The sequence below is a fragment of the Equus caballus genome, chromosome 24 (assembly GCF_041296265.1).
Source record: "Equus caballus isolate H_3958 breed thoroughbred chromosome 24, TB-T2T, whole genome shotgun sequence".
NCBI lineage: Eukaryota > Metazoa > Chordata > Mammalia > Perissodactyla > Equidae > Equus > Equus caballus.
This window is the reverse complement of record NC_091707.1, coordinates 50,545,986-50,558,117: the sequence shown is the minus strand read 5'-3', so window position 1 is coordinate 50,558,117 and position 12,132 is coordinate 50,545,986. Positions and strand designations below refer to the sequence as shown.

Below are 12,132 nucleotides of genomic sequence, written 5' to 3'. Positions count from 1 at the left end.
AGGTCTTGTTTCAGTAAGCTTTTTAATAAGCTTAGAAAAACTTCCAGAAATCCAGATTCTTTCCTTCCATCAATTTAATGGGAGGAAAACCCCTTCTTCAGTGAAGTTTCATGGGAGTGTAAGCTATTGTAATACACGGGGAGTTTTCTGCTCTCCTAACAAAAAAAATAACAGCTACTTCTATATAAAATGTTGGATCGTATATAGTCTTAGGTTTATTGTTTTCCTTTGCCTTATATGCAGAGGGCTTTATGGTTTTTAATTTACCTATATATATTTTTTTAAATGTCACAACACTCCACAAAGGAGTAAGGTAGAGATTTTTCCTATATTATAGATGAGGAAACTAAGACTCAGTTTGTGACCCTCCCAAATGACACAGCTACCAAGTGGTTGGAAACACCCTCCGCCCTCCAGGTCCAGTGCCCTCTCGCTGTGTCGTTCACTAGTGTTGTGACGTTGGCGTTGGACAAACCTGGGTTCACACCCTACCTCTACTCCCCCCTTTTTTTTCCTAATAACTTTTTATTTGGAGATAATTTTAGGTTTACAGGAAAGTTGCAAAATAGTCCAGAGTTGCCCTTGACCGCCCTCTGGTTTCCCGCATCTCTTATGATGATAAGATCTTAGGTTATCCTGGTGCATTTGTCACAACCAAGAAACTAACATTGATGTATTACTGTTAACTAAACTCCAGCGTTTATTTGAATTTTACCAGTTTCTCCATTAATGTCCTCTTTTTAATCCAAAGTCCTGTATTGCGTGTAGTCGGTATGTCTCCCTGGTCTCCTCTGGGCTATTAGTTTCTCGGTCGTTGCTTGCGTTTCGTGGCCTGGGCGGTCTTTAGGCGTCCTGGTCAGGTATCTTATTAGGACGTCTCTCAGTTTCAATTTGTCTCGTGTTTTCTCAGGAGTAGACTGGGGTAGTGGGATTTGGAAGAATCCACAGGGCTGAAGTACCCTTCTCGTCCCCAGGGATTCATAGTATCGACATGACGTATCAGTGGTGATATTAGACCTTGCCACCTGGCCCTGACAGTGTTTGCCTGGTTTCTCTGCTGTGAAGTTACTGTTTTTCCCTTTCCTTCCTGTGTTCTTTGGAATGAGTCACCAAGTCTGGCTTATCCTGAGAGGGAGAGATTAAGCTCCATTCCTGGAGAGCGATGTATCTGTGTGTATTAGTGGAATTCTTTGTAAGGAAAACTTGCCTCTTTTATCCTATTTATCTATCTATCTTTTTTTTTTTTTTGAGGAAGATTAGCCCTGAGCTAACATCTGCTGCCAATCCTCCTCTTTTTGCTGAGGAAGACTGGCCCTGAGCTCACATCCATGCCCATCTTCCTCTACTTTATATGTGGGATACCTGCCACAGCATGGCTTGACACGTGGTGCCATGTCCGCACCCGGGATCCGAACCGGTGAACCCCATGCTGCCAAACTGCTGTGCCACTGGGCTGGCCCTTTTTTTTTTTTTTTTTTTTTTAAGATTGGCACCTGAGCTAACAACTGTTGCCAAACTTTTTTTTTTTTTTCCTGCTTTTTCTCCCCAAATCCCCCCAGTACGTAGTTGTGTATTTTTAGATGTGGGTCCTTCTAGTTGTGGCATGTGGGACGCCGCCTCAACATGGCCTGACGAGCGGTGCCATGTCTGCACCCAGGGTCCCAACCAGCAAAACCCTGGGCCTCCGAAGCAGAGCAAGTGAACTTAACCACTCGGCCACAGGGCTGGCCCCTATCTATCTATTTATATTTACTGAATCATGTTCTTTTATCAGTATGGTCTCCTGTTTGTTTAGTTTATACTTTGGGTTATAAACTAATACTAGGTTATTGACTTTGTTGTTCAAATTGTTCCTCCTTGGGCCCTGGGAGCTCTTTGAGGTTAGCTCCTGTGTCCCTTTGGCATACTCTCATCCTTTTGCTTTTTGAGCACTTCTTTACTTTTTGGTGCCACGAGATGTTCAAGGTTCTTGTATTTTCCCTGCTCTAGCCATAGAGTCAGCCATTTCTCCAAGGAGCCCTGGATCCTTTTATTTCTACCCACTTTTAGATGTATATTTTGCGAAAGTTATTTAAGTTTTTAAAGACTGAGCATCTTCATCTGTAAAGTAGTAGTAATACCTCCACCTCTTATTGGGTTGTTAATAAGAGACAATGTATATATAAATGCCTGTCTTATCACCTGACACACAGTAGGTGCTAATTTCTTGGGTTCTTTATGCACACATTCGGGGGATACAGTATCAGTATACTATAATATCAGCAATAGTCTTTTGGTAAGATTATAGAGGAATTGCATTTGATTTTTCTCACATTGACAAGAAAATATAAGTAGGAAGGATACTATTAAAGGTGTTGTTGATAGCATACTTTGGTACCTGGCAGAGATTTCAAATGATGCTTGTCTATTTGAATTTTTTTTCCTTTAGGGTTAGCTGTGTAAATTACCACATTTAATCAAATCACAAGTTTTGGTAGTAATCTGCTAGTTTTCTGAATCGGGCGTCCATGTTTCCTGTTTTGGGCCATGCCATTTTCGATGTAGTTGGGGAGGCAGTGTGCATTTACACCCAGCGTCAGCTGTGGGCCGTGCCAGCTGCAGAGAGTTAGGCACAGACGCTGAGGGTAAGCATCTAGAAACTCTTAGTTTGGACAGTAGCTTTTGTCTGCTGAATGTAATACAGTTGGTGCCTGGATTTTGATGCTTTTTTAGTTTCATTTTCTAAATGGTTAATTTGGTTTTTGATGGATTTGAAATTAGCAAGAAAATAACCAGTTCTTCGCTACAGCTAGTTTGAGAAGCTCCGTGCACTGGAGAACAGTGTGGTTTATCACACAGCTCACTTGTGGAGCAGCTCCCCTAGACTCACTGTAGAAATGAAAAGAAACCAGCCTTTGCCCCACCAGCCCTGTGGTCCCAGGAGCTCCAGGAGCAGTTGGTGTCGCTCCCTCGTCAGCTCCCGACAGCCAGGGACTGCATCTTCTTTCTCGGGAAGCCTCACTCTTCGTCGTGGGCACGTGATTAGGCAGTGCTTAAACTGATCTGACAGAGAAATAAAGTTCTCTCTAAACGCTATCAGCAATGCCCATTATCTTACTAGTATTCGCTGCCTGCGAAGCAGCACTAGGACTATCCTTACTAGTCATAGGTATATAGCATTTAATTGTTGTTTACAAGAGGCTTTGCTTGTTTATGTGCCTGCTACTGCTTCTGTTCTCTGCATGTTGCTGTGGGTTTCATTAAGGAGAAATAAATCCGCTCTGCTTCCGTTTCTCAGCTAACTGAAGTCTGCCAGATCCTTTTGGCAAAGTAAAATACATTCTTTGCCTAATTAGGAGTAACTTGAAAGGCATTTCTGTTACATTCAAATTGGTGCCTATTTACATAAGCTAAAATTTGGAAGTACAAATTATTTCTAAGATAATTTCATATTTTAGGTTTTTTGGCGTGCTATTTGCTTGTAACACTGCTTTCTGTTACTGACATCATAAGTTTATTATAATAATTGAACAAAGCTTGGAACATATGAAGGAAGTTCTGATTCTGGACGTTTTAAGTACTTGAATTGTAGAACAGACTCTCAAACTAACCTTACATGTGCACGTGTTTTGCTGATTGGGAGGCAAGAAGATATGCTAGATGGCCACTCAAGGTTTCTTCAAGTTCTTTGATATTAGTCTGTTTAATGTATTTAAAAAAGAATGATTTGACTTAAAAATGCGATTTTCTATTAGGAATTTATACTATGCTATATGACTTCAGAAGAACCATATGGAATCACTCATGGCAGGTGTGGAACCATTTATCCTGTGTGCTGAGTTTTTGAACGTGGATATTTCCAAAATAGCTGTAATGGCAGCACTAACTGTTCACCCTCCGTACCTGGGTAACATGATCCACCCCGGAGCTCTTTCCCAACTCTTAGCTGGGAGCCGGCTTTAGGTTGCCAGCATTCTGCCTCAATACAGAGGAGCAGGCAGGAAGGGGAACGAGTCGGGAGCCGCTTCTCCTTCAGGGCAGGATGGGGTGGGGGCTGTCTGGCATTGCTAGGCCAGGAGCTCAGGCTAGTGTTAGATAGAACTGTGGTCAGTGGCCTGGGGACAGGAAAGTGGTGGGAGGGGAGATCTTACCAATAGAGGTGACGTTTCTTTCCCTAGAACTCTGCTTCCCGTGATTCAGGGTGTTGGGGTAAGACTAAAAGAAGTAACCAGGCTTCTTTTCACGCACAGCTAGAATCTCTTACTGCATGTAGAGGGAGAGTGAGGTTTCCTTTGCTGTGGGAATTCTCCCTTTGGCGTCAGGGCGTTTGGTACATACTCTGTATGAGAGTGACCGTGGAGAGAAGGGCGTGCCTGCTGCACAAGTTGTGTGTGCATTTAGAGACGTGCTCCAACTTTTAGAGAAGCGTGTGTGGCTTTTGTCGTTAGAAGTCCTGGCCTAAAGCCAAGATGTGTGAGGAATCTGTGTTTCTCTCTGCCTAGCCCTGTCCCCTCCTGGGCCACATTTCTATTTAGTCAGCACTGCCCAGTTAGGAAGGTTGAGGGGCTGTGAGCATTTCATTCATCAATGTAAGTCAGCCCTGTGCTTGGTGTTAGTGTTTGGGCCGCAGATCTGAGCAGGGAAGAGCGGCAATGATCTCTGTTTAAGCTGGTTGGGAAAAAAATACCGAGACCATTTTGTTAGGTATGTGGCAAAAAATGCATGTATTATCATTTTAAGGGAGACCTTACAAACAAAAGTTTAAATTTTTTTCCCTCAGCAGTGCTTAACTTCCAAATGTGTATAATTTTCTTAGATTGATAAAGGAAGCTGGCAAACAAGATCCAGAGCTGGCTTACATCAGCAGCAATTTTATAACTGGACATGGCATCGGAAAGAATCAGCCTCGGAACAAACAGATGGAAGCAGAATTCAGAAAACAGGAAGAGGTAACTCGAGTTAAAAGAATTGTACGATAACAATTTTCAGAGCATATACAGACAAACTCCACCCCTAGGAGCTCCCTTTCTTCGTAGTTCCTCAGCGTTTTTTTGTAATACAGAATACTTGTTCATACGTTGACTAGCTGTCTCCTGTGAGCTAGCTGTGTAAGGAATCACGTGTTCAGAATTAGAATAACTGTTTGGTAAGTCAGTTTTGTGTCATAATTATCAACCATTTCATTTTCCTTTATTGGACTGATGGCACACAACTACATTTCAGAGAAAATCAAAGCTTGTGTAAGCGTAACTCCCACTGACTCTGTATAACTCAGAGGCCACAAACTGAAATCTTTTCCTAGAAAGTGTTTCGTTTTCTATTTAAAGTTCTACCTTGGTTGAATACTATAAAAATAACACTATATTTTAAAGATGTTGGTTTAACTTTTTTCATTGTTTTTAAGGCTAAAACCTAATATAGTCTTCTGGCTTGCAAACGAAAACTTATTTAAAGTTTGTTATTGAACTTACAAAGTAGCAGAATGATTCATATTGAAGTTATTTTCTATGTTGCAGCTTTCTGATGCTCCACGTTTGAGGGGTTCAATAGCCAGAGTCTGGATTTGTTTAAAAATCAACTTTATTATTTAACTTTATTTTGGTTTGGTAAATGATATTTTAAATCTAGTATGAAACAAGTTTTCACTTCATTTTTTAATCAATTCTGATTTCCTTAAATTGAAAATGTCCCAGGATGCCAGAAAATAAGTTACAGCTTGCTTGTAATTTTTAATTCCAAGTGATTGGGGGATGTTAGTAAGTTTGGACATCTTTGGAGATATGTTGGCACCTCTCATAGACATAGGGTGTCATATGGAGGGTCATAATGTCAATAGGACTCCAGAAGTGGATTCATTTGTTCACTTTGTTGATTAGATTCTTTTGTGGTCAGTAAGAAGTCAGCCCCTTTAGCCTGAAGGCTTTCTGCGACTTGTACCTGGGTCCTTCTTAGAGTAGAAAGGCACCTTGATTTTTCCGGTCACATTCAGTTGAAAATTATCATTAAATCAGTTTCTTTGCCGATGTGTTTATGCATCTTGAGTTTTCTATGATGTTGTCATCTTCTTTAGCCTGGCCTTAAAGATTTTGCATGCCCAGAGCATGCATCAGAAATGACAATTGTCACTTATTTCTACTATATTGTTTTCTTTGGAAAATTTCTTAGAATTGCTTTTCTTGGTGGATTTTTTTTCAGGTACTTAGGAAATTTCGAGCACATGAGACCAACCTGCTTATTGCAACAAGTATTGTGGAAGAGGGTGTTGATATCCCAAAGTGCAACTTGGTGGTTCGTTTTGATTTGCCCACAGAGTATCGATCCTATGTTCAATCTAAGGGAAGGGCAAGGGCACCGATCTCTAATTATATAATGTTAGCAGATACGGACAAAATAAAGAGTTTTGAAGAAGACCTTAAAACGTACAAAGCTATTGAAAAGGTAAGATTTAAAAATTAATATGCTATCTTTATTTTCTATTTGCCTAGAAATAGATAAAAGCTTTTATCTACAGAGAATAGTCTCAAGAGGGGTGTGTGACGTGTACCTTATAGAAAAGTCGAGAATATTTACAAACAGCCAGCAGTATTTTACAAAGTATTTGAAAGCTCACGATAAAATAGCTGTGAAAATGGTCATATGGATTATTGAGGAAGAATGTCCAGGAAGTGAAGTGTGCTGTTAGTGTGGACAGTGAGGTAATAGTCGGTTGCTTGAGTTGTCGAGTGATTTGAGAATGATGACAAAGACTCTGTACTCTGAAAGGCTGGCAGTCACGTGTGTGTGTGTAGGTTTGGTACTGTGTACACCTTACACCTGTATGGCGAGTGTCTCCACGTGATTGGAGCTGGGAAGGATGCGTTGGGAGAAATTTTCTGCAGCAGGTGACTTTGGAGTATTGAAGTGAGTTTAGGAGAGAGATGTTTCATGTCAAGAGAGCTTTTTCTGTAGGTATAGAGGCAGACGTCTAACGTATGGCAAAGAAGACCTTTATTCTCATCATAAATTCTGTTTTTAAATTGTTCAGATCTTGAGAAACAAATGTTCCAAGTCAGTTGATACTGGTGAGACTGACATTGAGCCTGTTGTAGATGATGATGACGTTTTCCCACCGTACGTGTTGAGGCCCGAGGATGGTGGCCCGCGAGTCACAGTCAACACGGCCATTGGACACATCAATAGGTAGGGTATCACACCATCTGCCTGGAAAACCTGTGAGCATTGCAGACTTAAGTCGAACCCTGGAAGCATTGTATTATTGTTTGCCTTTTGCAAACCATCACCAGTGTTTTCATTTATGGGTTGTAATATTTTGATGTGAGAAAGAAAAGAAGTTGCTTTTTTCCGTTCGTGTTTTTTTTGGTCTAAAGGTAAAAACAGTGTTGTGCAGTAATAAATGTTTAGTTCTTATTGGCAAGGCTGACATGATGAAACCATGCTTGTTTTAATTAGATTTAATTTAATTTTACAATGCTCACAAATTTTTTTCTGATTCCCAAAATTTGTTGTTTTGTGCCGTAACTGTTGGGGGATGTTGAATTTTCCATTAGCAACAGTGTAAGATTATGATAAATTAACTTGTGTTCTTGAGTGTGTTTTTAAGTTACTTTGTCCTGAATTGGTAATAACATTTCTAAGAACTAAGAAAAGCAGAGACGTACCTAGATTTTGTATCAGATAAATTTCATGCAGAGGCAAAATAAAGGAATGGCAAACATGAGATTTTCTTTTTCACTTTTTGTTTTGAAACAAAGAACTCCCCTGTCCGCTTCGCTGAGAGAGACCCGTTCATGTTTCATAAGAATGTTCTGCGGAGTGGAAGGGTCCAGTCCAGAGTCATGAGTTGTACCCATTTTTTCTCATCTCTTTAGTTTCCTTCAACCTGGAACCATTCTTCACCCTTTCCTTGACTTTCGTCCCTGAAACTTCTGAAGATTACAGACCAGTCATTTTGTAGTCTGTCTCTCAGTTTGGGTTTATCTGATATTTTCTCTTTGTTAGCCCAGGTTATGCATTTTTGGTCAGCGTATCACTGAAGTGATGCTGTGTTCTTCTCATTCCGTCTTGTCTGGTGCGCTCAGTGTCAGTTTGTGCTCTTACTGGTGCTGATGGTGACTTGATCCCTTACGTAAGGTCTGCCAGCTTTCTCTTTTATAGTTTCCTTTGTTCCCCCTTTACAATTTGTGAATATTTCATGGGGGGAAACTTTGAGACTATATAAAATTTATTCCTCTTCCCAGTTTGACCCATTAGTTTAATTATCCATTGATATTTCTTGCCTGAATTGATTATTAGTGTGATGTCTGCAAAATGATTTTCTAATTTCATTAAGCTTTCTGCATTTATTAGTTGGCATTCTACTGTAAAGAAGAACTTTCTTTTTTCTCCATTTATTTGTTCCTTTTATTTTTTTATCCAATGTTAACTAATGGATTCCTATCTTATTCAGTGGGTTATAATCTGTTACTATCATTTGTCATTTATTTTGATGTTAAAATTGTCTCAAATTTGGCCAGTGGGAGCCGCTTCCAGGTAGCTTCTGTGTCTTTTTAACATGTCACCATTATTCTTTGCACACTGCCTTATTTTATGGCACACTAAAATGTTCTAGACTCAACTCCTATTTTCCCTGCCCTAGCCTAGATAGCCTGTTTCTCCAAAAGGCCCTGATTTCTCTTAGTGGAGAATGGGTGGTGTTTAGAAACCAAGATCTGACCACTAGGTGTATTCATTGCCGGAGGAGTGTTGCTGCTACCAGGCTCTTTAGTAGACAGCTAGGAAATAGATTTATGCATCTACATCTATATATATTCACACACACATTTATATCTACATCTGTTTCTGTACCTGACTACTTATCTGTTGTCCTTTTTAGGATGACACCAGAGGGTTTGTTCTGGCTTTCTTCTTTTTCGTCTTTGTTCCTGGCTTTTTCAATAGTGAGAAATCTAACTCCCGTCATGCTCAAAATAATTACTTTTATGGTCAGTGTCCCTGTATGTAGCCAGTCTCCCTGCTCTGCAGGGCTGCCACCATGTTTGGGCACCCTAATTGTTCAGGTGCTGCCCTTGCAGGGCTGCTCCAGTCCAGTGCCCTCCTTGCATGGGTTCTGGCCTTCACTGAGTTGCCTGCCTGTCCCAGCACCCTCCTTACTCGGCCTCAGTTCCCTTGGAGCCAGCTTTTTGCCATGCTGCAGCACTCTCCTTGTGCTGCTGCTGGGTAGTCCTGTTCTAATGCCCTCCTTTGTATCAGTACTGGGTTGTCCTTCTGCCCTCTTCTCATGCCTTCCTTACACAGGCCCCAGTAGTTGCTGGCAAGTGCAAGATTAAGGAGCAAACACTGGCAATGTGTTCAGTTAACGGATTCAGAACAATATTTTCTGCCCAATATGACAGCACTAAACATATATGGCTATTTAAATTCAAATTTCAATTTTAATTAAAAAAAAAATTTAGTTCCCTAGCTGCCCTTGCTGTATTTCAAGCGCTGGGTTGCTGCCGTATTGGAAAGTGCAGATACAGAACACCATTGCAGAAAGTTTCATCATTGTTCCAACTTATTGAAAGTCTGAAACAATGAAGCTCAGACTCCACGTGTAAATACCAATCCCGTAGAGGGGAAGAGGGACATGAAAAATCAAACTTCAGTGAGCCAGCCCTGATGGCCCACTGGTTAAAGTTTGGCACAGTCTGCTTCAGTGAACATGGCTTGGTTCCTGGGCGTGGAACCACACCACCTGTTTGTCAGTAGCCATGATGTGGTGGCGGCTCACACAGAACTAGAAGAACTTCCTACTGGAATATACAACTATGTCCTCGGGCCTTGGGGAAGAAAAAAAAATCAGACTTCAGGATGGGGATATCAATACAGATTTTTTCATCTATTTCTCAGTTGTAGAGTCAGCATCAGAATTTCTTTTTCTTCACAGATACTGTGCTAGATTACCAAGTGATCCATTTACTCATCTGGCTCCTAAATGTAGAACCCGAGAGTTGCCTGATGGTACATTTTATTCAACTCTTTATCTGCCAATTAACTCGCCTCTTCGAGCCTCCATTGTTGTAAGTTTAGAAAAAGAAATGATCTTTATGTCATTAATGGATTTTTTTTTTCAGCTTCTCTAAGCCTATGCAAGTCACAGGTAAATTTGGCTTTAAATCTACTTTAAAAAGTAGATTTATAAATCTCTTTTAGTCAACTACCTGTTCAAATCGGCAATAGCCTATATAACCTACAGACTCTTAGAATTGGGCACAGCGACCTCTGAAATTTCCTCGAAGATCTTGTTGACGTAAACATCTCTGACAGAATCATTTAACTGTGACGTCGTACTTCTAGCCACACAGAATTCATTAAATGTAGTTGGGTGGCTCTGGTTCTTTGTTGTTGACTCAAAAACCCGCCGTTGTCTAACTGCTGTCCTTGATCCCAATGCTGATTTCCAGATATTCCAAGATGACTGATTTCTATTGCACATGAAAGGTTGTTCAGTACTGTTAATGTGTGTTAGTCACATCTCATATGTCTTTATTTTAGTACGTATTTGTAGATTCGTGAAAATAAGGTACATTAAAGTCTTATTGAAATTTAAATTCATCAAAATTGTCAAATCTCAGTTATAAACTCATTTAGGTTTTACTGGATAAGATTTTTAAAGATGGCTGTTTCAAATATGGAGATTAGGATTTTTTTAGACTTGCCAAAACTTTTCAAAATAAAGAACTTTGCTCTGGTAAATTTCAGCTATTAAAGATATTGGGCCAGAGGTTTCATAGCTGTTTTCTGTGTTAATGATAGCATAGCTGCATGCGTGTACAATGGAAATGTTTTTTGTTACTTTCAGGGTCCACCCATGAGCTGTATACGACTGGCTGAAAGAGTTGTAGCTCTCATTTGCTGTGAAAAACTGCACAAAATTGGTAAGAGTGTTTGAAAGCACATGAAATAAAAAATAAATTTAAAAGCACTGTTACACAAAAGCGTATCCAGGACTTTATAGGTCCCTGAGGATTTTGCAGAGCTGTGACCCGTTGCCTGTGGTGTGGTTTGGTGACTTGGGTGTGAGCACCGTGTACCCTGAAGACCTGGTCATGGGGCGGAGCTCTGTTTTCCACAGTGAACAGCAGATGAGCGTCATTTATTTGCTCCCTTTGCTGACCTCTTTAAATACATGAAGCTTTCTTGTACTGTTGAATCATGAACATTTGTGTTTTAATGTATCATTCTCTCACATTAGTCTATATTAGTATACAAATGAATCCATTTTTTTTTAAATTCCATGGCTTATATAAAGTGATAATATGTGCTGTTTTCCTGTTTAGATGTTTTTAGTTTTCAGTTGTACAACAGAATGTGTGGTCCTACTCACTCCGAATGTGTGAGTGCCCAAATAGACTTTGCCTGAGGTATCATGTCTGGTTACTTTTTATCATGAAAAGCAAAGGTGCTTTGGTTGTCATTTTTCTTCCAGTCACTTCCTAACACAGTGCTGTTCTGGATTATTTACTAATTAATTAGAGAGGCAAAATCTGGATTGTCATGTTAATTCTCTTTAAATTTCTTAGGTGAACTGGACGACCATTTGATGCCAGTTGGGAAAGAGACTGTTAAATATGAAGAAGAGCTTGATTTGCATGATGAAGAAGAGACCAGTGTTCCAGGAAGACCAGGTTCAACAAAACGAAGACAGTGCTACCCAAAAGCGGTTAGTACTGTTTAGAACTGAATAAAAATCTAGCCTTTCTGACTTTTAGTAAGTTCCTGTTCTTGGCTTCCCAAACCCTTGTCACATGGCTGACTCTGGCTCTCAGCTCATGTCCCCTTCACAGCTTCCCCCGGTCAGCCCCTTTGCTTTCGTAGCGCACTCTGTGCCCTTCCCACTTCAGACATTGCTTTTGTTTTTCTTCTCAAGAAGATTCTTGGACTCGTCTGTCAGATTCTATCCAGAATGAGTTTATTTCGTTTAAAGAGACATTTCTTGTTTCTTTCACTTGTGTTAGGTAAGATTATTGCTTTATTTATGTTTGTGGCTAAAACAGAGGAGGGTTTTAATGAAGAAATAGGCAAGTGAAAAGATGGTGGTTGAAGCTGCGGGCTGCACTGGTGGGCAAGCGCAGGTGCCTGTCAGGAGGTGGGGTGTGGCTCCTGGGGTCGAAA

At 40.4% G+C, this 12,132-nt stretch overlaps 1 protein-coding gene across 4 annotated transcripts in view; it reads left to right on the top strand.

Moving 5' to 3' along the window:
* The window catches only part of DICER1 (dicer 1, ribonuclease III), a 70,198-nt gene that overhangs the window by 34,904 nt on the left and 23,162 nt on the right, over window positions 1-12,132 (top strand). For all 4 annotated transcript variants that reach the window (XM_023628332.2, XM_023628333.2, XM_023628334.2 and 1 more), the window contains 6 exons: window positions 4,796-4,928; window positions 6,175-6,417; window positions 7,004-7,158; window positions 9,905-10,037; window positions 10,820-10,895; window positions 11,541-11,680. In XM_023628332.2, the coding sequence (XP_023484100.2) occupies window positions 4,796-4,928; window positions 6,175-6,417; window positions 7,004-7,158; window positions 9,905-10,037; window positions 10,820-10,895; window positions 11,541-11,680 (880 nt within the window). The remainder of the gene's footprint in view (window positions 1-4,795; window positions 4,929-6,174; window positions 6,418-7,003; window positions 7,159-9,904; window positions 10,038-10,819; window positions 10,896-11,540; window positions 11,681-12,132) is intronic.